The following is a 26,640-nucleotide window of genomic DNA, read 5'->3' as shown; positions in this document are numbered from 1 at the left end:
GGATAACCCTGAAAGTCTGTTCTTTCTTTCTCTCTCTCTTTCTTTCTGGATTATTCAATTCTTTTTATTTTACTTTTTACTGAAGCTCCAACATGGGGCTTGAACTCACAACCCTAAGATCAAAAGTCATATGCTCTGCCGACTGAGCCAGCCAGGTGCCTTGAAGTTTGTTCATTTTTATTTTTGGTTTATTCTCTGTGTTGTTCAGATTGAGAAATTTGTACTGTCCTGTCTTCTAGCTCAGTGACTCTTTCCTCTGTATGTCCCCACATGCCACCACCATTCTGCTGAGCCCTTCCACTGAGCTTTTTACCTCAGTTATTGTCTTTTTCAGTTGTAATGTTTACATTTTATTTTTTGATATCTTCTTCTATGATAACTTCTTTGCTGAGACTTTCTCTTTGGCTGAGGTTTATATCTCTACATTTGTTTCAAGTATACTTCTAATGGCTCACTGAAGCATTTTTATGATGGCTGCTTTACAGTCTTTGTCAAATTGTTTCAGATCCCCGTCACTTCAGTGTTGGCATCAGTGGATCACCTCTTTTCATTCAGATTGACATTTTCCTGGTTCTTTTTTTTTTTTAAATTTATTTGACAGACAGAGATCACAAGTAGGGAGAGAGGCAGGCAGAGAGAGAGAGAGAGGAGGAAGCAGACTCCCTGCTGAGCAGAGAATCCGATGCGGGGTTCGATCCCAGGACCCTGGGATCATGACCTGAGCTGAAGGCAGAGGCTTTAACCCACGGAGCCACCCAGGCTCCCCTGACATTTTCCTGGTTCTTAATATGATGAGTGATCTTTGAATGAAAGCAGGACGTTTTGTATTGCTGTTAGATTGTACCTTATTTAAACCTGTTTTAGTTGGCTTTTCCCGATGGGGGAAGGGGGTGGGTGCTGCCCCACTTCTGCCAGGTGTAAGTAGACTTCCAGCTTCACCACTCTGCCTTTCTGAACACTAGCAAGGAAGAGAGGATCTTCCCTTACTGCTGAGTGAAGGGTGGGAGTATTAGCTCCCCACATGATCTTATAACACAGCAGTGGATGGGGTCTCATCACCACTGGTGGCGGTGAAAATCGTGAGTGCCCACTAGGCCCCCCTCTGTGTTTAGAGAAACTTCTTTTAGCCATTCTTTTAGGGTAGGGTGCTGCAATGAATTCTTTTAGTTTTTCTTATCCTTTAAGAATGTCTTGATTTGGGACACCTGGGAGGCTCAGTCCTTAAGCGGCTGCTTCTGCTCAGGTCATGATCTCGGAGTCCTGGGATTGAGCCCTGCATCCGGCTGCCTGCTTCTCCCTCTCCCACTCCTCCTGCTTTTGTTCCCTCTCTTGCTATGTTTATCTCTGTCCAACAAATAAAATCTTTTAAATAAAAAAAAAAGGAATGTCTCGATTTCCCTTTCATTTCTGAAGATATCTTTCACTGATTATAAGAGTCTGGGTTGACCATTCTTGTCATTCAGCACCTGAGACAGCACCCCACTGGGGAGATGAAGGTGCACCTTATTACTTCTGGATTAGGGTGGAAGTTCAGTCTCTACTAACATCATGGGCTGGGGGAACCTTTGTTAGCACACAGCAGAGATGAATTTTCAGTTCCCTACTTGGCCATCTCTGCCACCACCTTGGCAGGGAGGTTGGGCACCGATGTCACAGCCCAGGGAAGGCAGAAGTCCTGGCTCCCCAGCTGACCACAGTTTTTTCTGTGGTGTTTGGCTGTTGTAGGGAAGTTGTTGTCTATATGTTTTCTGTCTTGCTGCCTTCCGTCTTTCCTGGTCCTTGGCCTGAGAAAGCAGGCTTTTACTGTTTTTTGTTTTTGTTTTTGTTTTTTTGTCTGCCTCTGGCTGCATTTTCTTATTGCTAACTTATTCAGTTTTAGTAATGGGATATACAAAGAGAAAAGAAACTTCAGAGAACTCACCACTTCCTTGAGTCAGGAGGTCTTTAGCCACTTTGCCTTCTTTCCACCTTCCAGAATCTTTTTGTGCTTGTTTTGTATATGATGTCCAGGATTTTTTGTTGTACTTAATGGGAGTAATAGGGAAAAGGTACATGTACTACATCTTCCTGAAAGCTGAAGTTTATCTCTTTGTTTCTACTAAATGTAAAGCTGCAAGAGAATCCTTCTATATAAAGCTTTTCCCATAAGGGATGGATTCCTAGAAGTAAAGTCAGTTGGCCAAAGGGTATGAACATTTTTGTGACACTTAATATATGATGACATTTAAAAGATTCTACCTGCTCACACGACCTCCAGAAGTCACTCATATTTTTAAGGGTAATGTTAGTTTCAAAGTGGCACTGAACAGAATGTATGCCTACTTGAGATCCTTGGTGAACTAAAGGCAGCCTGCCAACCTGTAGGTGGATTTTTCCACTGAAACTCTTTTATTGCCTCTGCCGAAAAGCCAGAGGCTGCTGGTGGTGATGTGCTTCAGCAAGAAGTGGGCAGAGCCCCACAAGGGGACAAGAGCACGAGTATATGGGGCTGCCTGCTGGTTCTCCTAACAATGATTGTTTTCTTAGGGAAGCCACTTGTTTCAATGTAAGAGTATAAATATAAGAGTCATCAAAGCAATGTGATGAAGTCATTTGCTATGTTGTCAGGTGTGAGATGGAAATGTAGGGGAGATGACTGGGGAAGGAATGAGCACAGTATGATTTTAATGTTGAGTGGGCACAAGTGTTCCTGTGGTAGCTTTATTGCAGATGATCACAGGCTCTGGGCCAGGGGATGTGGTGTGTGTATTTCATGGGCATCACAGACCCAGTTGCTTGGTATCAGGGAGTATATGGAGAAGAGCATTTGCATTTGCTGACAGCTGATAGATACTTTTTTTTTTTCTTGAGAGAGTGCCAAGAGGGGGTAGGGGGTAGGGCAGAGGGGGTGAGAATCTCATGCAGATTCCAAGCTCAGCATGGATTCTGACACAGGGCTCCATCTCATGACCCTGAGATCATGAACTGAGCCAAAAATAAAAAGTTAGATGCTTAACCTACTGAGCCACCCAGGCACCCTGCAGATGGATACTTTCTGACTGCACTAGTGAAGAGTGTGGAAGACCCAAAATAAGAGATAGTCAGATAATTTATGTTTGTCTTTGGAATCATTGGAAGACAGTGCTACCTTAGCTGTCCTTCTCTGGCCAGATCTTTTGTTGATTTGCACCATTTTGGAGCATGGCCTTGTCCGCAGGGACTTCTTTCCCTGCTCCATTATGTTGACATTTCCATCTGCAAAGCATTGGTGCAAGGTCAACAGGAGCATATAGAAGCTGGCCCTTGACCTCTCGGAAGGCTGCTCTCCGAAATCAGGAACCCTAGGTGTCGGCCTTTGGTCACATGCCCTAACCACAATGGGTTTCAGTTGCCTTTCCTGGGTCTCTTTACAGAGTTATTTTAAGGATTAAATAAGGTAATAATGCATGTGAAAAGATTCTAATATTAAAATTCCATACTCTGTAGAAAGTAAAGTAGAAGTCTAATTCATTGATCTTTTCAGTTGTTGTTTTTTTCATTCATTCATTTACCCAATCACTCACATATTTATCAAGTGTCAGGCATGAATAAAAGAAGCGAGCCATGCTCTGGAAATCTACTCTAGGAAGAGCTAGGAAGCCAGGACTGTGTGCTAACCCTTCCTGTCCGACTCCTCTGTCCATCGCTGTTTGCCTGGGGTGGCCATAGACGCTCTTCTAGGGAACTGGGAGATAGTCAAGCATAGCTTTCAAAGACCTTCAAACCAAAACCAAACTTGCCAAACCTGAGAAATAAACACTGTTGGAACAAATGAAGTCCTACAGACTAAAAATGGTAAGGTGCCCAGAAAGCAAGTAACTCACTGGGCTCAGGACTCTTGGGAAACCTAAGAGCAAGTTTTACAGTGGACAAGCTACACTGTGTTCGAGTGTCCTGGCTGTCCCAGCTCTGGTCTGAATTCTCTTCCAGGAGTGGCTGCCTCCACCTCGCTGTGAGGAGCTCCTTCCTGGCATGGATTTTGCTTTCCTCATTTTGAGTCTCCACTGTTTGGCCCCATTCTCGTACACAGAAAGTCTTTTTGTGGTACATAGTAGTTAGGGGCCGTGATGAGCAATCTAGGTTTTGGACTTGCAGGTGGGTGCCTTCCCTGGATTGTGTGATGTGATGCAGATGCTGCAAGAGGAACAGGACCAGTGCCTACAGGAACTCTCTGAAGAGAATCCAGGAGACCTGGGCACAGAGCAGCCAGCTCCAGGTATGTGACCCACATTAGTCCATGCTTGGACTAGTCCCACTAATCCCACTAGGGTAAGGGAGACTGGGCTGGTTGGGGATGGAGGGAGCTAGACTAGCCGTATTCATTCAGATAATCACCTAAGGGGTTGGAGAGGGCCTGGAATGATCCCAATGATCAGTTGATACATACCCAAAAAGCCAGATCATCACCACTCACTGTTCCTCAGGGCTTGTGGATATAGTCTGTGTTTTTAAGGCAGTGTACCTCTTATCCATTCCTCTCGCCTCCTCTGCCAGTTTGATGAGTGAGGTAGTCACAGAGTCAGCGAGGGGTCAGAAAAACCTGGGGTCCAATGTTGGCTTCCACTCACTGGCTGTGTAACCATGGACAAGTTATTTAACCTGCTGAGACTCGGGTTCTTTTTTTTTTTAAGATTTTGTTTATTTATTTGACAGAGAGAGAGATCACAAGTAGGCAGAGAGGCAGGCAGAGAGAGAGGGGGAAGCAGGCTCCCCACTGAGCAGAGAGCCCGATGCGGGACTCCATCCCAGGACCCTGGGATCATGACCTGAGCAGAAGGCAGAGGCTTTAACCCACTGAGCCACCCCGGCACCCCTGAGACTCGGGTTCTTGATCCACATAATGGAGTGATAATATGTACTTTGGGATTATAATGATGAAATGATAAAGTCTGTTAAGTACTGTTTAATTCTTATATATTATTCATTTAAACATTATTATTAATCATTTAAAAATAACATTAATTTGATATTTAAATGTTAATTTTATTTCTATGCTGCTTTTTAACTTCCCCCCATCTAAGGATAAGGAGGCATGTAGCATTAAGAAAAGAATCTATTCAGGTATTCAAACAAAGACTTGTACACACGTATTCACAGTGCCACTAGTCTCAATAGCCAAGAGGCAGAAACAACCCATCAGCTGTCCATCAGTGTCCATCAGCTGATGAATGGGTAAGGAAATGTAGTCTATACACACAATGGAACATTACTCAGTCTTAAAAATAAATGAAGTACTGATACATGCTACAACATGGATGAATCTTGAAAACATGTTAAGTGATGAAAGCTAGTTACAAAAGGCCATGAATGGTATGATTCCATTTATATGAGATGTCCTGAACAGGCAAATCCATACAGACAGAAATTAGATGGGTAGCCCCCAGGGGGCAAGGGGAGAGGGAATGGGGAGTAATTCTTAGCTGTTCCCTTTTGGTGTGGTGAAAATATCTTAGATCCAGATAGAGGTGATGGTTGCATTATACTCTGTACCAAATTCCACTGAATCGTACACTTTAGAATGGATAATGGCTAATTGTATGTTATTTGAATTTTTAAATAGACTTTATTTTTTAGAACAATCTGCTGCAAAATGGAGCAGAAAGTGTAGAGTTCCCATATACTCTCTCCTCCCTACCCAAACACGACTTCCCCCATGAACATCCTCTAATAGAGTGATACATTTGTTATAATTGATGAACCTACATTGATCAACATTGCCACCCAAAGTCATGGTTTACATTAGGATTCGCTTTTGGTATGCAGTCTGTGGGTTTTGACAAATGTATAATGACGTGTGTCCACCATTATAGTATTGGACAGAGTAGTTTCTGTGCCCTAGAAATCCTCTGTGTGCTGCCTATTCATCCCTCTCTCTCCCCAAACCCTGGGCAGTTGCAAGATTATATGGTAATTCTATTCTTAATTTTTAATTTTTTCAGGGTCTGGCATACTGTTTTTTTCCATAGTGATTTTCCTATTTCACATTCTCACCAGCAGTGCACATGAGTTCCAATTTCGACACATCTTCACCAACAGTTGCTATTTTATTGTTTGTTTGTTTTTTATAATAGCCATCCAAATGATCTAAACCACTCATTGTGGTTTTGATCGCATTTCACTGATAATGAGTGACATTGAGCATCTTTTCATGTACTTGTCAGTCATTTGTATGTCTTCTTTGGAGAAATGTCTATTGAAGTCTTTTGCCCATTTAAAAATAGGGTTGTTTGGGATTTTTGCTGTTGAATTTAGGAGTTCTTTGTATATTCTGGGTCTTACCCCCTTTTTACCTCTATGATTTGTAAATAATCTCTCCTCTTATATGGGTTGCCTTTTCATTCTGTTAATTGTTTCCTTTGATGAACAGAAGTTTTTGAGTTTGATAAAGTGCAATTCATCTATTTTTTACTTTTGCTTTCTGTGCTTTTGATGTCATATCCAATAAATCATTGCTAAATTGAATCTCACAAAGCTCTTCCCATATGTTTTATTCTAAGATTTTTATAATTTTAGCTCTTACATTTAGGTCCTTGGTCCATTTTGAGTTCCTTTTTGATTATGGTGTCCATCTTCATTCCTTCATATGTGGATATCCAGTTTTTTCAATACCACAGATTGAAAACCTTTTTTCCATTGAATGATTTTGACACTGTTGTCAAAAATCATTTAACCATCTATATGAGGGTTTATTTCTGAGTTCTCTATTCTATTCCATTGGTCTATATGCCTTTCTGCCAGCGCCACACTGTTTTGGTTACTGTAGTTTTGTAGTAAGTTTGAAATCAGAAAGCATGAGACATCCTACTTTGTTCTTTCAAGATTGACTTGGCTATTTCCAGGTTTCTTGAGATTCCATATGAATTTTAGGAAGGATTTTTCCATTTCTGCAAATAATGCTGTTGGGATTTTGATAAGGGTTGCATTGAATCTATAGGTTGCTTTGCATGGTATCAACATCTTAACAATATTAAGTCATCTGATCCATGAACACAATACGTCTTTCCTTTTATTTGTGTCTTTAATTTCTTTTAGCAACATTTTTTCATTTTTAGCATGCAAGTCTTTAACTTCATTGGTTGGGTCTATGCCTGAGTGTTTTGTTTTCCTATGCTATTGTAAATTGATTCATTTCTCTTTTCTTTTTTTAAAATTTAATTTATTTATTGGAGAGCAAGAGGGAGCACACAAGCAGGGGGAGTGGTAGAGGGAGAGGGAGAAGCAGGCTCCCTGTTGAGCAGAGAGCCAGACATGGGGCTTGATACCAGAACCCCAAGATCATGACCCGAGCCGAAGGCAGATGCCCAACCACCAAGCTACCCAGGCACTCCTTGATTCATTTCTTAATTTCCTTTTCAGGTTGTTCCTCATTAGTGTATAAGAATACAACTAATTTTTGTGTGTTGACTTTGTATCTATCCTGCAACTTTGCTGAGACCATTTATTAGCTCAACAGGTTTTTGGTTTTTTTTTTTGAGTATTTAGGATTTTCTACATATAAGAGTATGTTGTCTGTGAACAGAAATCATTTTACATCTTCCTTTCCGATTTGGATGCCTTTTATTTCCTTTTTTTGTCTAATTGCTATCACTAGGACTTCCAGGACTTCTCTGTACACACATGGTAATAGCAGCCATCCTTGCTTTGTTCTTCATCTTATATGAAAAGCTTTCGGTCTTTCACCGAAGAGTGTAATATTCACTGTGGGCTTTTCACATATGGCTTTTATTATGTTGAGGTAGTTTCCTTCTATTCCTAGTTTGTTTGGTGTTTTTATCATGAAATGTACTGAACCTTGTCACATGCTTTTCTATGTCAATTGAAATGATCATATGGTTTTTGTTCTCTGTTCCTGAATGTCGTATATTACACTGACTGATTTTCATATGTTGAGCCATCCTTGCCTTGCAGGAATGGATTTCATTCGGTCATAGTGTATAGTCCTTTTAATGGATTATGCTGTTCAATTCCAATTTCCTGGTATTTTGTTTAAGATTTTTGCATTATTGTTCATCAGGAATATTGGTCTGTAGTTTTCTTATCATGTCTTTGTCTAACTTTGGTAACAAGATAATGAGAGCCTCCTGGAATGATTTTGAAGTTGTTCCCTTTTTTCTCCTTTTTGGAAGTGTTTGAGGAGGATTGGTGTTCATTCTTCTCTAAATGTTTGGCAGAATTCATCAGCAAAGCCATCTGGACTTTTCTTTGTTGGGAAATGGAAATTTTTTATTACTGATTCAATCTCTTTACTGGCTAGAGGTCTGCTCAGATTTTCTAGCCGTTTCTGCTTGCCTTAGTAGGTTGTGTGTTTATAGGAACTTACCAATTTCATCTAGTTTATGCAGTTTACTAGGGTTCAGGCCATACATACCTTTTTGCAAAAGTCTTCCCTCCACGTCATGGCCTTTGTTGTTGAAATTCTTGATCTGTTGGTTATCCAGTTTCCTTTCCTTTTTTTTTTTTTTTAAGATTTTTCTTCATTTATTTGGGATAGGGAACACAAGCAGGGGGAGTGGGAGAGGGAGAAGCAGGCTTCCTGCTGAGCAGAGTGGGACTTGATCACAGGATCCTGGCATCACGACCTGAGCTGAAGGCAGAGGCTCAACAACTGAGCCACCCAGGCATCCTGGTCATCCAGCTTCTCACGGTGCCTCATGGCCGGGTCGGGGACTCCTTCTCCTGTCCAGCACCAGGTGACACAGACACTCTCTAGAACTAGGCTGTGCCCCAGCAGCTCTGCCTGCTACACAATACTTTTCCCCTCCTCTCACGTCCTCCGCCTCAGCCTCCTTCTCCTCTCTCTGCCTTTCCCACACCTGACTACTGGTGGCAATGACTGTGGAAAGTGCTGTGAGCTAAAAGGGAAGGCAGCCTGCATCTCTGTTATGCAAATTTTACCTCAATGTTTAAAAAGAAAGAGGAAGAGGAGTGGAGAGGAGGAGAGGGGCCCAGGCAGACTGGGGGTGCCTGGGTGACTCAATCACTTAAGCATCTGACTCTTGATTTTGGCTCAGGTCATGATCTCAGGGCTGTGAGATCAAGTCTCTCATTGAGCTATGTAGGGGCTCCATGCTCAGCAGAGGATCTATTTAACATTCTCTCTTCCTCTCCCTCTGCACCTCCCCTCCTCCACCCTGCTCGCTCTCTGTCTCAAAATAAAATAAAAATAAGTAAATAAATTAGACAGACTGTGTGACCTTGAACAAGTTACTTAATGTCTCTGGGCCTCCATTTCCAAATGTTTTTTATAAAGTTGATGTGAAATTACAATCGTTCGTTCACAAAATATAGCACTTACTGTTATGAGGTGGGAATGATGAGAACAAAGGATACAATGGTGAGAAAAAAGGACCACAGACTCCTCTCTAATCACTAAGGGATGTATTTTTCCACATGTAGCAGAAGCTTGCTAGGCTAGCTTCATCAAATAGGAGTTGGGTTTTTTTTTTTTTTTTTTTTTTTTGCACGTTACAGAAACTCGGAACTGGTGCAAAGTTCCAGGGTGTCACCAGATCCCAGATTCCTTCTGTCTTCCTGCTTAGTGTGTGCTGTTTGCCTCATGGCCATAAAAAGGCTGCCGTACCTCCAGGCGGGAGGGAAGAGTACCTGTTTCTGGCAGGAAGAAGAGTTACCAGAAGAAAGGGTGAGATGTACTGGGAAGTCTGGAAGGTGGGTTGGAGAAAGATGGAGGGACATTCTGAGACGCCCACCAGAAAGCTAGCGTTCCGGGCAATAGATAATGGTTATCTGGGCTCTTGGAAGCAGGAACTGGGAGGAGGATTTATTTATTTTTTTATTATTTATTTATTATTTTATTATTTATTAATATTTATATTTATTATTTATTTATTTTCTCCAACACTTTTAATTTGGGAGGAGGATTTAAATGCAAGCAGCTAATTTGGCAGCTACCCCAGAAACCACCAGTGGAGGACTGTGGGGAGCTGAGGCAGAGAAGGGAAGGAGGCCCCTAAACACGGCGTTATCACTATGTGCAATGGTATTCTTTTCATTTAGTTCTCTATTTTTGCATTCAGGACAGCTAGAACTTTAACAGATGCTTGGTAACCACTGCTCAAGTGAAGACGGTTTTCCATCTTTTCCCAAGGCGCTCAAGTTGGCAGCGTTTGCCACCCTGCTGGATACGGAGGGACGGGGGAGAACAGGATAAAGAAGGGGTGTAATGCCTTCCAAACAGGGCAAGCGATTAGAAGCCTGTCGAATGGTGCTAGCTGGCCATTCACACTGGGGCAGATGGGCTGCATTATTGCTTGTAGTCCCGTGGGGCCAAGTTAGGAGTCAGCTCAGGACAGACGTCTGGGGGATGGGGGGGACAGAGGAGCTGGGATATTTACCCACCAATTCCCCATCAGTCAGAACCTGGGCTGCTTCTGGGGGTGGGGAGCATTGATTCCCCTGCCCTCCCAGCCTGCTGTCCTTGGGGGGAAAGTGGGCTCCAGCGGCTGGAGAAAGCCTTCAGATAACGGGATTCAGGGGCTCACAATTTGCAAATGAGGTTGGAGTGTGCAGAAAAGATCAAGACCAAGGAGATACAATCAAGGTCTGCTCCTGAAGGTAAGTGGAGGTGGAGAGGAGTGGACACATGAAAGACAGGTCTGGATGGTAACCCAGGCAAGACGTGATGATGAACAGCCTTGGCAGCAAGGTGCGAGGGGGCGTGTCCAGGATGACTGAGTGTCCCACCTGCGCATCAGGAAAATGGGGCCAAGGAAGGCCAGGCATTCTGGGGGGAGGAGAGACAAAGATCAGGAGGTGAATGTTAGCCATGCAGAGCTGCGACTTCAGAGGCGAGCTCAGGGCTGGGGAACGCCTCTGTACAGGTGACGAGGGGTCCAGGTCACACAAAGTGAGGGAGTGAGAGGGGAGAAGAGGTGGCCAGGTGCCGGCCTCAAGGTCCCCAGCACACATTGTCAGGAGCAGCCAAAGGCAGGAGGAAAATCGGGGAGTGCTGGGCAGTGGGGACAAACAGTCAGATATTGCAACGTGCTTTAACTTATTCGCTGATCTGTTGCACTAGGGGCAGGGACCAGATAACCTTCTCCCACAGTCAAGCATTTCCTTCCTCTCTGCTGGCTTTAGTATATGTGCTGCCGAAGCGAGCACCTCTCTGCTGGCTTTAAAGCTGCTCTTAGGAAGGCAGATTGTGGTCTTGCGGTGCTCACTGGGGGGCGCCATTGAGTCCGAGCCTCCTGCTTCCCTGAGCCCTCCTGCTACCCCAGAGATGGTGTCTGGAACCCGAGAGAAAGAGGTACCCACAAGGCCAGACCGTGGTGCTGCAGAGCTGGCAGCTGGCCTCTGCCTGCATGTCCCCCAAGGAATGCCTGAAATTCCAGTGACAGGCCATGGGTCTTTCATTCAGCCCTGAAAACTTCAACTCTTACTAAAAAGTAAGGGATGCTTATTTTAGAAGAATGAGCATGTGATATGTTTGAAATGTCCCCGTGCTCTTCAGTGGTTCCAGGATGAAGTCCAGCGCCTGGCTTGGCCCTCATCCATGCCTTTATCTCAAACATTTCCCTGTGGCTCAACCACACTGTTTACAGTTCCCTGAAGATGTCAGTTTCTCTGTGCCTCCAGGCCTTTGCACATGCTGATCCCTCTGCTACAACACCATTCTCTCTTCCTCACTCTGCCAAGCATTCTGCTTTTTAGGCTCTTCTAGGAATGATTTCATTAATGCCCACAGCTCTGGTGCAGCTGACCTCTGCCACGGAAAGGTAGGCTCTGCTTGGCCCTTCTGTCCGCCTGCATGCTCAGCCGTGCCCCGGGAGACTCCTCTATCTATGAACTGCTAGCCAGGCACCCTATGGATGCCAACCTCCCCTTCGCAGGGCTTGGGGTGGTTATGAGTGTGCCCAGGCCCAGGTTCTGGGCTGACTGATCTGGAGCCGGGGCTGGTCATCCTTTTTCCTTAAGGCTCCCACGTGGTCCTGATTGTGCACCCAGGTCTGAGAAAGCTCATGAGGGACTCTTGCCCTGGTTCTGCCTCTAACCCCCATGGGAAGCCGTGGGGAAGGCCCTGAGCCCACCCCATCTTCTGGAGAGGGCTTCGGAGTTAGTATGGGAAGAGGGCTGTGCTGGGTTGGGAGTATTTAACAATGTTTGGCAGGCCTGGGCAGGTGAGTGAGAAGGAGGCCAGGCTCCTCCCACACCCTCCTGACTTCTCTTCCTCCCACCACCACACAGGGTTCAGCCTCTTGGATCTGTTTGGCACGTTGGCCTTCCACAATTTTCATTTAGGAAAAGGCATCTGTTGCTTTGAAAGCCTAATCTAAAAGCCTGAGAGGCAGATGTCGGAGGACCCAGTCGGCTGGAAAAGTCTTCAGGAGCGTTCTGCCCAACACTTGAAAACACAGAGCAGAACATCCATCCCAGAGTTTGGAATGAATGTGTGGCCCAGGTTGGGGGACAACTCCCTCCGAGATGGAGGGAGAATAGAAACAGCAAAGGGGGCAAGCTGTTGGAGCGGTTGTCCACATCAGAACCAGGCCGGCTGAGGGCTGGGGTTAGGCCGCCTGCAGGCTGGCCTGGGGCCCTGCTCTCGAGACTGCCCAGGTCCCTGGACCACCCAGGCCTACAGGCCCACAGGACCTCCGGCCCTAACAAGGATCTATTCTGGCGCCTAAAGCGGGAGGGGCCAGTGGGACTCTTGGCTAGGGGCACAGGGTTAATGGTTAAGCTGTCTCGTCCTCCCGGGGGAGGAGGTTAATGTTTGATCCCCAGACGAGTCACAGGAAATGCCACTCTCGGAGCTGTCACCGAGCCCAGCACACTTATCACAAATAAAAAATTAACTCTTCAGCTATTCCGGGTTAGGTGGCCAAGGCCTTCCCAGCATTTTGTGGGAACGTTTCAGGGTCACCCTAATAGCTGTGTGGACTGTTCTACCGGGCTATTTATTGCTCTGTTTACAGAAGCTGATACCCCCCCTCCCCCCAGAGCTGCCTGATAGAAGGGCTTTGGCTCTCCGTAGGGAAGAATATTCCAGAGAGTCGGTGTCAGGAAAGGTGTGGGCTCCACAGTCGCAAAGACATGTGCATTCCTCTGTCTCTTCGGGGCTGTGTGACTTCGAGCAAGACACTAATCGTCTCTGGGCTGTAGTATCCTTGCATTCCAAGTGGGGGCATGCCATGCCCTTTCTCTTCTTGACTCTGCTAGCTCGTTGCCCAGTCATGAAGAACATGGGCAGCAGGGAACAGCCTGATTTTTTTGGCAGGAGAGCTGCGGGGGAGAAGGGGAAGGGGTGAATGAGATGAAATTCACATAGTAACTTGACCATTGTAGAGAGAACAATTCAGTGTCATTCCGGACATTCACAGCCCTGTGCAGCCAGCACCCCTCCAGTTCCAAAACATTTTCATCGCCCCAAAAGAAAACCCCATACCCAATAAGTAATCACTCCCCCTTGCCCCCTCTCCTGCCCCTGGCAACCACTATTCTGCTTTCTGTCTCTCTGGGTTCACTGACCCTAGATTTCTTTTTTTTTTTTTTTTTTTTAAAAAAAAAAAAAAAACACCTTTCCTAAACGAAGAATGAATGTCGCCCCCACGACGTGCCAAAAATGCGGGTTACAGCGTTCCAAATCAGGTAGAAGTATCAGAAGTCATAACAGGCCTTAACAACCACGTGAAAAAGAAAGCTTACAGGTCACCGCACCTAAGAGCACACTCTGTCATTGGCAACCGCATGTTTTAACCCCCGAGGGGGTGCACCGTTCCTGGAAGTACTGCAATACCAGGCACTGACCCTAGATTTCTAAGCAGAATCTTACAGTAGGTGACCTGTATCTGCCCTCTTCCACCGGGCAGGTTTCCGAGGTTCATTTACATCATAGCCTGCATCAGTATTTCAGACATGCTGGCTTTTCACACTTTCACACAAATTTCTAAAATTTGTTTTAATTTTTTTTTTTTAAGATTTTATTTATTGGACAGAGTCCTGGGATGGAACCCTGCCTCAGGCTCCCTGTTATGCAAAGTTTTCTAGCAAACATTCCCAGCTCCTCCTTTTCTGGATTCCCTCTGGCTCCACCCCCAGCACCTGACACGCCCACTTGCCCACAGCTCACCACCCCCCAGCTCCTTTCCTGGGCACAAGGGATCTTGGCTCATTTTTCAGAAACAAGTAACTTAGGTTTGTGTAACTTTTCAGGCTTTGTTTGTTTGTTTGTTTCCAACTTGTCTAGTAAGTACCATTATTTATTAAACCCATTTCACAGATGAGGAAAATAGAGGCTCCAAGAGACTTGGGATCTCCCAGAGCTGAAACAGGATTCTCAGCCCCCATCTTTTGACTCTAAATCCTAAGGATTTTGTAGTTTGCAACTCACACCGAGTTGTGAGTGACTGATATTCTCATTCTCCCAAGAAGGGATTTAAGAATTAGAAATCAGGAAAAAAAGAAGATTGTTGATGTCAATTAATCTTTTTTTTTTAAAGATTTTATTTATCTATTTGACAGTGAGAGACGTAACATAAGCAGGGGGAGAAGGAGAAGCAAGCTTCCTGCTAAGCAGGGAGCCCAATGTGAGGCTTGATCCCAAGACCCTGGGATCACGACCTGAGCCTAAGGCAGATGCTTGAACAACCGAGCCATCCAGGCATCCGAGTGTCAATTAACCTTTAATTAATGTAAGAGGTGGCATGAAATGAAAAGCTTCAGGCCAGGTGAAGAAGAGTTATCTGGGTGGATGGGGGGGATTCTACGGGGCAGGGTACAGTGGCCTGGTGCCTGGGAGGGGAAGGGCTCAGCATATAGTGCTCAAGAGCTCGCCTCAAGGAAGGGTCCTTCTTATCTCCCGCAGCCTCCATGCAATATCTGAAGTATTTATTTCCCAGTCTGCTAATCCTGTTCCTCTCTCTGCTTGCATACTTTTAGTGGGGGGAACTCACTACTCCCAACATATTTTATCCCCTGAAATGGCTTGTGCTTCGTGGTTTAAAAAGACCCCCCCTCCCCCATTCAGCTCTTCCTCCCTGTGCTGGGCTTTGAAATGTCTTTGCCACCTGGGACTTCAGTCCCATTGATTCTGTCCTGACCACTTCCTTGTGTGGTCCAGCCACCACCAGGAGGGCAGGACCTTTCTTGACTTAATGCTGTAGATCAGCTCATTAGCAAAGCCCAGAAAACCTCATCAGGTTGCCCCTTGGATGGCCGGGGTAGCCGAGAAAGGCAAAGGGAGACAGGATGAGGCCAGGGAACAGGCAGCTGCAGGAGTCCCTGAACGACTGAGGGGTCTCAGGGAGGAGACAAGTGAACGGCGGTGAGCAGGGACGGGGGGCAGGAGGCACCTGGGAGATGGATATGGCAGCTCTAGGTAGGAGAAGAGGGTTAACACAGAAGTAGAAGCTAGGGGAGGACCAGAGGGGCAAGGCATGGGGGAACTTGGGTTCCCTGGTGAGCTCCATTAGCCGGCAGAGTGAGCAGCGGGGGGTATGCAGGGAGTTTGGAGGGATGGAGGACCCCCTGCCCACCCCAGCAGGGCCCTGGGGGGCCTGGCTTGGTCCTGGCCCCATGGCACCGCATCCTGGCACATAGCATCGAGAATAGTCCCAGGTTATTGTCAGGTCATCTGAACGAATTTATAAGTAAATCCAGGACAGATGCTCCCCTCTGGGTGGACACAGGGCAGACATGCAGTTAGCAGAGGGCTGGCTGTGTGCCAGGCACTGGGCTGGGTGGGGATGGAGAGATGCCCCAGGCCCGGTCCTGCCCTCTTGGATCACCTTTACCTGCATTCCAGCACCCTCCCCATCGCCAGACCTGTCTCTGGGGCCACCTCTCTATGGCACAGGGAGTGATGCAGGACAGCAGGACTATGGGACAGAGGGAGCAGAGGTCACTGAGCCTTTGCTTGGGGCCTGGCCCAGTGCCAGGGGCTTTACAAATATAAAGGAGACCAATCTTTGTCCATCAACTCCAGTGAGCAAAAACAACTTTCTCCGTTTTTGGGACCTTTCATTCTGACTCCACTCTCCTAGGACAGGGGAAAACCTAAGCCTTGGTATTTTCTGGATCTTCCCCACAACTTGGCTGGACTATCAGAGATTCACATGGCACCGCCGTATCTGGGGAAGCCCAAGTGCTCTTGAGCTTGGCTCCACAGGGCGGTGGCCAACAGACTTCTGTGCTCCTCTGGGAGGCGTGGGCTCTGTGAGGTTTTCCATGGTCCTGCAGGTCCAGACAAGTCCCTACAGCCATTTCTCCTCTGGGTTACCCCACCGTCCAGGGCTGGCCAGGCAGCAGGGTACTCATGTCTCTTTCTGGAACCTTGTATGTCCTGCTCATTGCATGCCCTCCTTATCTCCCCAGTCTGAGGGAAGTCTTGCTCCCTTTATGTTTTCTCCCAAACATTTTGTTTACACCAGAATTCTTGTCCCCACCCCCCTCCACCAACTCACCCCCCCCCCCCCGGAACACAGCCTTTGGAAACCCAAGCCAGGAAGATTCTAAGTTTTTCTGCCCACTTCTGAGAATGTGAGCCAACAGGCTGAGGAGGAAGGAAAGAAAAGGGGTGGGGGGAAATGGAGATTAATAGATCAGAAAATATTCTCCTGCACACCCAAATCATTTAATCCACACCAAAATCCTGGGTGATGTTACAATGCCCGTTTTACAGATGAGGACACTGAGGCCCCTAGAGGTAAGGGGCAAGCTCAAGGGAAATTTGTGTCCAAAACTCACTCTATCTCCACCATGACGCTGCTTCAACTCAGGCTTCAGTGCTGTCCTCTGTGGCTACAGGCACTTGGCAGGCACCCCCTGCTCCCCCAGATGGCATTTGTGGGCCAACATTGTCTTGTCTCTCCACTCAGAACATCCCCGGCCTTCCATCCCCGCCCTCCAGCCAGCCAGTGTCCATCAGCGATAGTGAAGAGCTGCCCCTCACGCTGCTCTGAGCCCTGCTTGCCCACACAGCAGCTCAGCTGTAGGCATTTCAGCCCTGCCTTTCCAGAGGCAGTGAGCCCTCCCTACTGGCTCAGTGAAAAGGAGCCCCATTTACAAAGCTCCTCCATCCCTTATCTCATTGGACACCTCCTCACCCCCAATTCACGCAGCGAGCCCTGGGGCTCGAGATCTAAACCCACCAGGAGCCCACAGCAACCCAAATTTTGAGCCCCCAGAGGAGCCCCAGAAGGGCTAGTGCCAGGATACCCTCCCCACCTCCCATACCTGCCCAGCCTGTTCTGGACTTCCCCCTACTCAGAGCAGGAGCCTGGTGGGAAGTGGGAGCTGAGGCCCTCCAACTCACACCCTAGACAGTGCAAAGCAGGTCCCTGCAAGCAGCTAGGAACCACACAGTACCAGCCGGCTGCCCTGGCCGTGGTCCCTCCAGTCCAGCACACCACCTGTACTGCCTGCGTGAATGTTTTCTCTTTAAATCAATTGACTTTGCTTTTCATCATGTCGTGCATTACATCTGAGGCTCATTCATCCTTCCTTACTGCAACTTCGTACCCTCTGGCCAACATCTCCCCATCCGCACCCCCACCTCCCGGCCCCAGCCTCCCGGTGACCATTCTACTTTCTGCTCTGATGAGCTTGAATCTGCAGAAGGAGCAAGTACAGCCTCATCCTCCAGGCTCCAGGGGCTAGAATAAGTCAACTAGACAGACACAGTGGGTCACAGTAGGCTGGTGTTGCCGTGCCAGGAGCATCCGGGGAGGCCAGAGTTGAGGGGACCCTGCAAGCTCCGGCAGCCCGTGCTCAGGTCTGGGGAGCAACGTCCGCGGCTGGAATGTGGATGATCAGTTGCCTGGATGGTGGCAGAACCCTGCCTGGGTGCTCTGGGGTGCGCTCAGACAGAGAGGTCCAGCTCCTCCTCTTTCAGGGCTCACTGTGAGAGTCGGGGTGAAGGTGCAGTGACATCCTAGGGGCTGCTCATCTCCCACGTTCCTCAAGGGACACAGACCCTGGTCCTCAGTCCCAAGATACTTCCACTGTCCTGGGGGAGCCCCGTCCAAGCCCTGCCTCTGTGTGCAAGCTCTCTCCCATTCCATACCAGTAACCTAGCCCCGGGGCCACAGTCTGTCTGTCACTCAGGGGCTGCCCTGCCTCCAGAGCCCTGCATCCTGACCTCACACTTCCTCTCTCTCCCCCCATCCTTCTGGGGGCCGGCCCCCTGCAAGAGGAGAGCCCCAGCCTGCCTTCAGCCCCTCTCTCTGCATCCTCCCTCTTGCCCTCCTGGGTCAACCCCACCTCCCTGGACCCCCACCAACTCCTGGCTCCTCTCTAGTTCCCCTAGCCTGGCTCCATGAGGAAGGCTCTTGGAAGCTGGGGTTGGTGCCCCTAAGAGATAGGGCAGGTGGCTGAAGCCTGGGAGGTGGCACAGAGCAGGGTAGCTGGACAGCCACTTTCCAGCCCCTGCATTTCCCTGCTGTGTGACTCCAGGAAACGCTTCTCTTCTCTGTGTTACCACTTCATCCATAAAACAAGGACAAGGCCAGGTGCTGTGGAGCATTGCGATGGGTTAGATGAGCTTACATGTGTGAGAGCACAGGCTGACGGACTCCCACTAGCACCAAACCCCAGCTGGCAGGCAGAGGACTGGAAGACCAGGACCTCAACAAGGAATCCAGAAGTCAGTGATCTGACCAAAGCCTGTTTCCAAGGAATGCGTATGGGGAACGGACCAGGTCCCTCCCAACACCAGTTAAATCAGGATTCCTGAATGCAGGGCCCAGTTCTATATATTCTGATGCCTGAGTGGCAGCTCAGTCGGTTAAGCAAATGCCTTCAGCTTGGGTCATGATCCCAGGGTCTGGGATCAAGCTTCAGGTAGGGCTGTCTGCTCAGCGGGGGAGCCTGCTTCTCCCTCTCCCTGCTGCTCCCTGCTCCCCCCTGCTTGTAGTGTGTGTGTGTGTGTGTGTGTGTGTGTGTGTGTGTGTGTGTGTGTGTGAAATAAATAAATCTTAAAAAAAAATAAAATAAAGCTCCCTAGATGGTTACCCTGTGAGGCCAGGCCAGAGCCCTGCTGTTGAGTCTAATGCAACCTGAGGCCAAGAGGTGTTCTGTCTTCTCTTTAGAAATCCAGAGCTGCCCTGGTGAGTGGTGAGGCTTATACGAGATAACATGTGTTCTCTCCTTCCTTCATGCCTTCAACGTGGGCAATTACTGTGTAGATGCCAAAGATAAAAGGACACATTGGACCCCACTGGTTACTGATCTCAAAGAGTCAGTCCCTAACGGGAAAGGCTAGCAGGCTAGAGTGCTGGGGATGGTGACAGGTGGTGGGGGAGGCCCTTTGCCCATGCTAGCCCCCGTCTAACACTGCTGCTCCTCTTGGCAGGTTGTAAGGGGCTGTGGGAAAACATGAGCTGCTGGCCGTCCTCTGCACTGGGACAGATCGTGGAAGTGGGATGCCCCCAGTTCCTCCAGATGGTCACCGGCAGAAACGGTAACCGCTTAGCCCGGGGGTCTTGGCTGTGAGGCATTGGGTGACCCTCTGGCTGGGGCCTTGGCCTGGAGGCCAAGAACCTCTGGGGACAAGCGATGAACGGAATGGTGAGAGGTGGTCCTTCCTGAGGACTGAAGGCCTGGCTTGGGGGTGTGGGGTGGGTTTGATTCAAAGGGTCCCAAGGAAGGGGGCAAGGAGGCAATGTGCTAGGAAGTGACAGAGGAGACTGGGCTTGCTTCTCTCAAACCCACATCCCCATTTGGGCTCCCCTACTTCCTTCTATGTTTCTGCCCCTTAGCAACCAGACCCCTTGCTCCAGCCCCCACGTCTGGGTGCCACTGTGGCACAGCCTAGCTTTCCAGAACACTTCCTTTCTATGCGTCCATTCTGCCAGGCCCAGCTGGTAGACTGTGCCCTCTCTGAAAGCCCCTCGCCTCCCGGGTGATCTCTTGCCTGAGAAAAACTGCAGTTTTTCTTAATTTGAGGCAGGGAGAGAGGGAGACTGTCTCAGACAGGGGACGTTCGGAGACTAACCTGGGCTCACACCCCATCACGTGCCAGTTATTTTTATATATACGGGCTCACTGAACCATCACAAGTCCCCTGTCAATGACAGACCTTGTCTCCTCCTCTTGACCCAGGAAGGAGCGACAGCAACAGGGAGTTAAGAGGAGTTAACCTTAGCACATTGCCTAAGCTTCACAGCTAGAAGGTGGAGAAACTAAGATTCAAACCCAGATTTCTCCAACTTCAAAACCGGTACCCTGTCCTCGATGCCACGGTCAAGGTGGGACTACAGCCCTGTGGTGGTGGTGGGGGGGGGGTGATGCTGGGTGGAGGCAAGGTAATTTCACGGCCTTTGGCCCCCGTCCTCCATGAGGTCATTTAAAGTCTAAAGCCTGCCACCCCCTCCCCCCATCTATGTGGGGCAGGAAATGCTGGCTGATGAAACCAGAAAAGAGGTCTTCACACTAAAACCCACGAGCATCTCAAATCCAGGTAAGGAAAGGATGGGTGACCAGCGAGGAAATCAAGACCATGCAATGTGGGAGAGGAGTGTAAATTGCTCGCTCTGTAATTCTCTAGTACGCATGTGCACACGTGTGCACACACACTCAATCTGGGGAGCACACCGAAGTAGCTCCCTGTCCCGCTCAGTCTCATAGATGCACCAGGGAGACAGGTCTGAGTCCCCATTCTTCACTTACTGCTTGGATAATGCCCGCTTGCTGAAACAGACAGAGGTCCCAAATCTCAAAGCCTTCATACATAGGTACAATGTCTGCCCACCTAACATGCAAACCAGCTCTTGAATAGCCCCAGGCCTGAATGAGCCTGCTTCTGCCCACATGGCCTCTGCCAGAACTCAGTCCTGGCGACATCAACCTGCAAGGGACGAGGGAAAGTGTGGTCCAGCCAGGTGTCAGTTTCCAAGGCCTGAGAGCACAAGTTACCCATTCTCAGCCTTGATTTTCTCATCTGTAAAATGGAGAGCATACCAGTCTATAGGGATGTGCTTGGAAATGAATTTATTTTATTTTATTTTAAAATATTTTATTTATTTATTTGACACAGAGATCACAAGTAGACAGAGAGGCAGGCAGAGAGAGAGAGGAGGAAGCAGGCTCCCTGCTGAGCAGAGAGCCCGATGTGGGGCTCCATCCAGGACCCTGAGATCATGACCTGAGCTGAAGGCAGAGGCTTTAACCCACGGAGCCACCCAGGCACCCCAGAAATGAATTTTAAATATCTTCCTTCGTCCTTTCTCTTCCTCTCTTCTCCCTCTTGCCTCCCCCCCTCCCCACCTGCACACAGGTGCCAGCAAACCTACCAACAGTCTTTTTCTCCCACCGTGACCCTTCCATGTCAATGTCTGCGGTCCATGGAGCTCCCAACACATGAGATTAATCCGCACATGACTGACCCAAGGCAACACGTTGGTCAGGTTGGAGGACAGTACCAGATCCTGGACTCCCTGTCCAGTGCTCCTCCCTTGCTGACCGAGTTCTCCAGTTGAAGGCACTTGAAGCTCTCCTCCTTCCCCAGTCTTCCCTTCACGGCCCTCCCAGAGCTGAAGTGCCTCTGCATCCCCCATCAACGTCCCTCCTACCTTTCTTCAGAGGAGCCAGCCAGAGACTTGCTCCTAGCCAAATCCTCCCCAATCAACTGCTAGAACGCCTACCTGCCTCATTAACTAGTAGCCCACTGACTCCCTTTTGAGGACCCCCAACCCTTTAACTGCTCCAGACCCACGGTGTTCACCCAGGGGTGCAGTCCCACTTCTTCCTGCTGTGGGGAAGGAAGTTGGGGTGGTCCGCCTGCCACTGCTGCAGTTTCTTCTTCCTGACACACGGTGTCGCTGTGGAGCTTCAGGAGCCTCCTGTCTGCCAGTCCACAGGGAGACCCGGCCTGCTGAGGGTTCTGAACTTACTGAGAGGCAGTGTCCCCGCCCCCCAACCCCTCCTGGGCCACTCTGTTCATACCCAGCCCCCGGTCCAGGGCACCAGCCAGCCCAGCAGCACGGGTCAGGACCAGTCCGGCCTCAGTTAGTCACCAAGAATCATCTTCCTACCACCACCTTCCTTCCCCATTCCAGACCCCTGGTCTCCTCTCTGGAAGGAGGGCTCCCTCGGTGGTGTCCCACAGGACCCCAGGGCTCCCCAACCCAACCCAGGGACGAGCGCCCTGTGAGGACAGCCTGGTGTTTTGGGCCGACCCTTCCTTTGGAGAGAAGAAAATAATAATAATAAATTAATGATTTCCCAGGGTGCCCACTACGGGGCCCAGACAGAATGGCTGTCTAAGTGACTCCCAAAACTGCAGGCTGGAATCTGCTCCCAGATATTTTTCTGTGTGTGCCAAGGTCTAGAATGGTCCTTCCAGGATGCATTCCTTTGATTCTTTATGGGGCACTGGTCTTCCAGAGTCCCTTGTTAGAAAACACGCTTCCCAGGCAGGGTCAGGCCTTCTTCTGTCTTGGGATTGGAGCCTTAACACAGTGGAGGTCCCTAACCTGATTAGGGTCCTGGAGCCTTTTGAGAATTGGGTCAAATCTTCAGATGTACAGATGTATATGCACAAAATATTGATTGTACCTTCAGGGGCCCTTGAGGTGTACACTGCCCTGAACCTGGGTAAGGAAGGGCCCCTGTCCTATTAGGAATGAAGCCCAGGGCAAGTGGGTGGGGTTGAAGGGACTCCAGAGAGAGCCCAACCCTCATCTCCTCTGCAGTTCTGCCAAGAGCCTGGTCAGCAAAGGGCACTGCCTCGTTAGCCACACCGGGCGCCCGGCCTGGGTCACATGCAGCATCTGTCTGGAGAATCCCACTGGGTCAGTGAGGAGAAGGCCCCAAAATGGGCAGCCCAGCCCAGGCCAGCCTCTAGGGACACACGGATAACCGGTTCTGGGCTCTGGGGAGTTTGCGTTCTCTTAATTCAATTTCCCATCCAACCAAGCTGAAATTGGACCCCCCTGCTTTCCCGTCTGACACCCTAGCTCCCTTGACTGAACTGTAGAAGTCTTGCACCCCGCCCCCTAAATTCCATGCCTCCAAGCCCCACCACCGAGGTCTATTTTGGAAAGGCTGAAAGGAGGAGGGAGTCACATTGTGGGGCTCGCTGGGCCGGGCGCCAGCCTGGCCACTGACTGGTGCTATCGGGTTCCCTGCTCGGTCCTGCAGTGTGGGTGACTATTGTCACTGGGCACAGAGAAGTGAGGCCTTGAAGCTCACACCCAGGTGACCAAGGGTGAGGGGGCTGAGTTTCCCACTCAGATCTGGCTACTTGGAAACCTGTACTCCAGGTCTCAGGGGCCTTTGGGGGCCAGGCAGACCCGGATCTGGAAGGTCAGAAAGCCAAGGTCTCCTGGTGCTAGAAGCTGCCCCCAGGGCCCAGGGCCAGGTAGGAGGGAGGCCCAAGGAAGAGTCACATCCTGTGTGGACTCTGTTGCCCAGTTCTGGGCCTTGGTTTTCTTGTCTGGAAAATAAGCCAGATGTGCCTCCCTCCCTGAGTGCTGGGAGGATTAGATCAAAATCTGGAAATGAGCATAGTGGCTGGTTCTAGAAATGCCAGCCATCATTCTTGAGTTCAGTGGAACCCGTGTGACCCTGAACCTTGTGAACTAGTGGTCCAGACCCGAAGCCTGTCAGAAAGGGGCATGCAAGGCCAAAGCGGGGTGACTGATGCCCCTGGAGAGGGTACGAATTCGAGCAGAGGGCGCGTCAGAGTTCGTATCTCCAGCCCCCTGTGCGCCTGCCACACCCGCAGCAGCCAGATTCGGAGATGGTGGGGGACGGGTGGGGGGTAATTGGTCCCAGAGCAGAGGATGCAGCTGGGCCCATCAGTCCTTGGAGGGCGCCTCCTCCTGGTGGCTTCCTAAGACTTCTTGGCTGGCAACTCCTCTTCCCCAGTCTTCGGGCTCCTGCTTTAAAAGCTCCTCCCTGATGGACGTTGGGGAGGGTATATGCTATGGTGAGTGCTGTGAAGTGTGTAAACCTGGCGATTCACAGACCTGTACCCCTGGGGATAAAAATATATGTTTATAAAAAAATAAAAAATAAATAAAAATTAAAAAAAAAAACTCCTCCCTGGAGAACCTACCTATTCCCTTAGAGAAGAGTTTAGCGCGGGCTCCTCATCTCCACTGTTGCAATTCCAGCCCTCCAGCTAGCAGACAGATGAGCAAGGGCTCTGGGTGGGCACCCGGAGCCCTCTGGAGCTCATCGGGGACTAGGCGAGGCCGGGAAGCCAGCCACCACTGTGTGAGGGACTTGACCTTGGCGGCGTGGTAGAGGGGAAGGGCAGCGAGCTCTGCGGGAGGACCAAAGTGACCCTGTGATTTACAAGGCAGAGAAGTGCGGAGGTGCGGCTGGAGGACTAAGAATGCCTTCCTTTCTTTCCAGCCCCTGGAAGTTCTCCCTCCGTGCTGGTAGTCATCTCTGTGGGTGGTTTTCAGGTGCTGGAGAGCAGGGTGTGAAGTGAGATTTGAAATAGAACTTCCTTGGTGCGAGAGCAGCACCCAGAGCCTGAGGACATCTCCCGACAGGCATGACCAGGTCCTTGCCAACCATGTCAGTTTCTTGGGAGAACCCGCCCATTAAAGGGTGGCGCAACTTGGGATGAGGATAAGCAGGAGGAAGAAAGGGGATCAGTACACAGTGTGTAGCTGAGAATGAGAGTCTGAGATCCCAGGTTCAAATCCCACTTCCTCATTTCCTGTGCTGTGGTCTTAGGCAGATTATTTAACCATGGCATGCCTCAGTTTCCCCAACTGTAAGATGGCTGCACTATTTACATGTTATACTATGTTTTACTATAAAAGTAACTGCCTGGTTCATAGTCTTGTTAGGGTTAAAGGAGTTCCTGCCTGTCAGAGGCTTAGAATGGTGTCTGGCACATAGTATAATCACCACGTATCATTACAGCAGAGCAAAGGATTTTATAATTGAGCAAGTACATAATCCTTAGGGAATGAGATCGGCAGGGTTTTTTTTGATTGGGGATGTATAACCAAAGTCGCTTGGGACTGCTGTCCTTGAGCACGACGCGTAGCCCCTTGCGTTTTATGGGACACTGTAATCCCTTTTGAGAGTACTGGTGTCCTACCCGCAGGAAGGTTTATATTTATCTCCTGTGAACACCCAAGAGATCAGGGAGCAGCCCCTGTTTTGGGAAAACCCGGAAAAAGCCAGAAGTGGCCCCTTGGCCGGTGGGTTGGAGGATGCGCAGGGGAAGTCCCTCCTGGAGCACTGAGGGACCTTGATCTGAGATCGGAGCCCAGGAAGGGTGGGTGAGGGGAGAGGGAAGGAGTGGACAGGCCCAGGGTAAAGCTGTAGTGCCCCAGGGCCTGAGAGACCCCTGGACGGGGGCTGGGCCTGGGGGCAGCCAGCTGTGCTGGGGAAAGGTAAGGGGAAGATCTGCAGGGGCGGGGACGCAGAGTCCAGTGGAGGAGAGCTGCTGGGACATATGTTCTGCCCTCCCCCCTGTATGTGGAGCCCTGTGTCTGGCACGGAGGGACATGGGGGTGGGCGAGGCTATGGGACCCCGAGGGGAGGGCAGGTAGTGCTTGGAGGCTAACAGGGTATTTGTTCAGAGCCGGGCTGGTTTGTAAATCGAGGCCTCGGTGGTCCGCAGGTCTGTCTCTCTCTCACCTGTGCACACACGTCCACACCTTTGCACTTTCTAGGGCTATCTCCCTACTTTCCATTTCCACCACTCTTATTTTTTTTTTAAAGATTTTTATTTATTTATTTGAGAGAAAGCAAAAGAGAGGTCACAAAGGGAAAGGGAGAAGCAGACTCTCTGCTGGATGGGGAGCCTGATGCAGAGCTTGATCCCAGAGCCCTGAGATCATGACCTAAGCTGAAGGCAGAGGCTTAACCGACCAAGCCACCCAGGCATCCCTTTCCTGCCTCTTCTTACTGACCCTTACATAGTCTTCAAGGATCAGCTGAGCCTACAGGAGTGGACTGTGTGGTTCAGAGAAAGGCAGCCAGGGCTGAGCGATGGGGAAATGCCAGGCCGGCCCTAAGGCGTGGTTGAGGGTACCTGAGACCCCAGGCCATCTGTCCCATGTCCCCAATGCTCACCTGCAGGATGCTTGGCTCCCACAGGTTCCATGTTTCGAAATTGCACCCAGGACGGCTGGTCGAAAATCTTCCCCAGGCCTGACCTGGCCTGTGGGATTAATGTGAACGACTCATCCAACGAGAAGCGGGTAAGCCTGTCTGCAAGTGAGAAGATGGAGTGGAGCCAGCCCTGGGTCAAGATCAGGGGACCGGGAGCTGCTCTTGTTACCCACCCCACCCCGCTCATCATCCGGGGCTCCCCGGGCCTGCCTCAGTGCCCTGCTGAGACAGCCCAGCGATGGTTAATGAAGACTGGGGCGCGGGCGCAGTGAGAACTGCCCTGTGCCGCCACGAGACTGGGGGTGATTTAGTCATGAAACCAAAAGAAAAGCAACCCTCTGGTTAAGCGCTTGGAGTCAGGCTGCTGAGTCTGAACCCTGACTGTGACCTTGGCGGGGGTTGGGAGGACTTAACTTCTCTGTGCCTCAGTTTTTCCATCAGGGAAATGGACTGATCGTGGTTCTGACCTCACAGACTTGCCAAGGGAACCAAACGAGGTAATCCAGGAAAGTGCTGAAAGGGTGCCCAGCCAGAAGAAGGGCTAATAAATGTCGGCTCTCAGGGCTTCTCGGGCTCTGAGGG

At 49.5% G+C, this 26,640-nt stretch overlaps 1 protein-coding gene across 3 annotated transcripts in view; it reads left to right on the top strand.

The window, feature by feature from the left end:
• The window catches only part of SCTR (secretin receptor), a 70,085-nt gene that overhangs the window by 16,510 nt on the left and 26,935 nt on the right, over positions 1-26,640 (top strand). For all 3 annotated transcript variants that reach the window (XM_046018471.1, XM_046018470.1, XM_046018469.1), the window contains exons 2-4: positions 4,114-4,234; positions 19,325-19,432; positions 26,044-26,147. In XM_046018471.1, the coding sequence (XP_045874427.1) occupies positions 4,114-4,234; positions 19,325-19,432; positions 26,044-26,147 (333 nt within the window). The remainder of the gene's footprint in view (positions 1-4,113; positions 4,235-19,324; positions 19,433-26,043; positions 26,148-26,640) is intronic.

This window comes from Meles meles, chromosome 9 (genome assembly GCF_922984935.1).
Source record: "Meles meles chromosome 9, mMelMel3.1 paternal haplotype, whole genome shotgun sequence".
Lineage (NCBI taxonomy): Eukaryota > Metazoa > Chordata > Mammalia > Carnivora > Mustelidae > Meles > Meles meles.
Note: the sequence above shows the minus strand (reverse complement) of the source record. Positions and strands in the feature narration are given on the sequence as shown.